Consider the following 1,996-nt stretch of genomic DNA (forward strand, 5'->3'; position numbering starts at 1 on the left):
GTATATATCCAAATCATTGATTGGATTTTGAATTGATTTAATTAGTTTTCTATAAAAAAAATCTAGATCTCAATTGTATAAAAATCCAACCCTTGTGGTGTGAATCCACGACATTCAAATTGCGCTCCCTCTTTCCTTGCTCATCGGAGTCCAAATCTCAGTTAGTCATGAAATCAAATCTCTCATCTCTCTCTTTCTTTTCCGGTATGCAACTGCACGGGGTTTGTCTCCCATATTTTCTTTTCATTACCTCCTCTCCTCTCGCTTTTTCCTTTTCAGTCTCTCTCTCTTTCCATTTTCCGTCAGGGCGACCATCCTCATATGCTCTATAAAGCCTGAAAGAACGTGCCTTCGGCTTCTTCCTTTTCCGTCTCATTCTCCCTCTCTGTTTCCTGCGAGAGACGAGTCTCAACCACCAAGATCAATGTCGACTCCGTCCGGCAAGAAGGGAGACAAGATCCTGCAGATTGTCCACCTAAAAAGGGTGCTGAAGAAATGGCGGACCTTCTCTTCCTCCTCGACCACCGCCGTCAGCGGCAGCAGCAGCCCCTCCACTCCTACTTGCAGCATGTCGCCCAAGAAGTTCAGGCGCCGTTCTTTCTCCTCACACGACGGCGACGAAGAGGATGACATCTACCGGGACGCCCACCGCCACCAACGTGAAGGCAAGATCCCTGCCGGCTGCCTTCCTGTCTACGTCGGGTCGGAGCACCGCCGCTTCGTGATCCCCACGCGCTACCTCAACCTCCCTGTCTTCGCCGCGCTTCTGAAGCAGGCGGAGGAGGAGTTCGGTTACCAGAGAAGCGGCGCCCTCGCCCTCCCCTGCGACGTCGGGTTCTTCGCCGCTCTCCTCCGCGCGCTCCAGAAGAAGGAGAAGGCATTCGTCTCCCTTCCTCTCGAGGACGCCCTCCGCTTCGTCGCCGACGCCGAGGCTGGCGGCTGCAGCAAGCAAGCCGGCGCCGTTTCCTCCTATCCTTCTCCAAACGACAAGGGTTTCCTCACCCCGTTGCTTCACAAAACCAGGGCCTAAACATAGGGCTCTCTTTGGCGCTCCTACCTTTTTCGGTTTGGGTTCAATAGCAGTGAAGGGAAAAACTATGATGCTTTCCTTCTAAAAGTCCTTTTTCCCTTTTCGTTTTCTTTTTCTGTAGATCTTCTTCGCAAGTATAGAAAGCAATGTACCATCCATGAGCCCGTTGTTTTAAGGGTTCACTGAGATGTAGTTTTCCTCTCATCTTGTTTTTTCTTTTCTTCACCACCATGAACCCTATAACTCACAGTAATGGAAGACAATGTTCTTGACTCTTTTGCTTTCGGCTATCACCGCTTTTCATGATTTCATGTGTATCAAAGGGGATCGATCCTTTCGTTTATTCTCTGCCCAAGATGGAATATGCAGTCTTGTGTTTTATTCATATAGTTTTCCTTGTTCTAGTGTTGGATTCTCTGCTTATTTTTGTATCTTAAGTCAGAGTGGTAACAGATATATTGGAGATTTTGCTTTGCAGGAACTATCTTTATAGATTTGCTCTGTAATTACGTTACGATTTTTTTTTCCACTGTCGGTCATTTGGAGAGGAGTCGTCGTTGTGTTCTGACAGGAAAGGCATCTTTCTAGTGGAAAAAGTAATGTACGAGAAGATTGGTTGTGGGTAGGTTGTGGCATTTCTTCTATTGTAATAGGAAAAAAAAAAAAAAAAAGAGGCCATGAGATGTAAAGGGGAATATGCTTAATTACGATGATCCTACCCTCTCCTTTGATTGGAAAACAAAAAAAGGATTTCCTGGTTCATGAATCGCAAAAAGAAGCAAAACTTTACCATTACCCGAAAAGTTGCAGTGTTGAGAGAGAGAGAAAAAAAAAAGAGGGAGAGGGAGGGAGAAGACTTCAAGTCTTCAACCACCATGCATGATGAGGATAACACCCTCTCTAGAAAGTAGAACTCTGCAGATCGATATGGTTAGAACTTGATTTTTATTTTTTCATCTTAACATC

General features: G+C 45.9%; 1 protein-coding gene across 1 annotated transcript; it reads left to right on the top strand.

Annotated features, from left to right (window-relative positions):
* Positions 1-272: 272 nt before the first annotated feature.
* On the top strand, positions 273-1,415 carry LOC116264706 (protein SMALL AUXIN UP-REGULATED RNA 10-like). Its single transcript, XM_031645059.2, has one exon. It carries the CDS (start codon positions 425-427, stop codon positions 1,028-1,030), a length of 606 nt encoding a protein of 201 aa, XP_031500919.1. The 5' UTR covers positions 273-424; the 3' UTR covers positions 1,031-1,415.
* Positions 1,416-1,996: the final 581 nt, after the last annotated feature.

This window comes from Nymphaea colorata, chromosome 11 (genome assembly GCF_008831285.2).
Source record: "Nymphaea colorata isolate Beijing-Zhang1983 chromosome 11, ASM883128v2, whole genome shotgun sequence".
In the NCBI taxonomy this organism is placed as follows: Eukaryota; Viridiplantae; Streptophyta; class Magnoliopsida; order Nymphaeales; family Nymphaeaceae; genus Nymphaea; species Nymphaea colorata.

Excerpts from the sequence above, each read along its gene's own strand:
- LOC116264706 (XM_031645059.2), top strand. The coding sequence starts at position 425 with ATGTCGACTCCGTCCGGCAAGAAGGGAGACAAGATCCTGCAGATTGTC.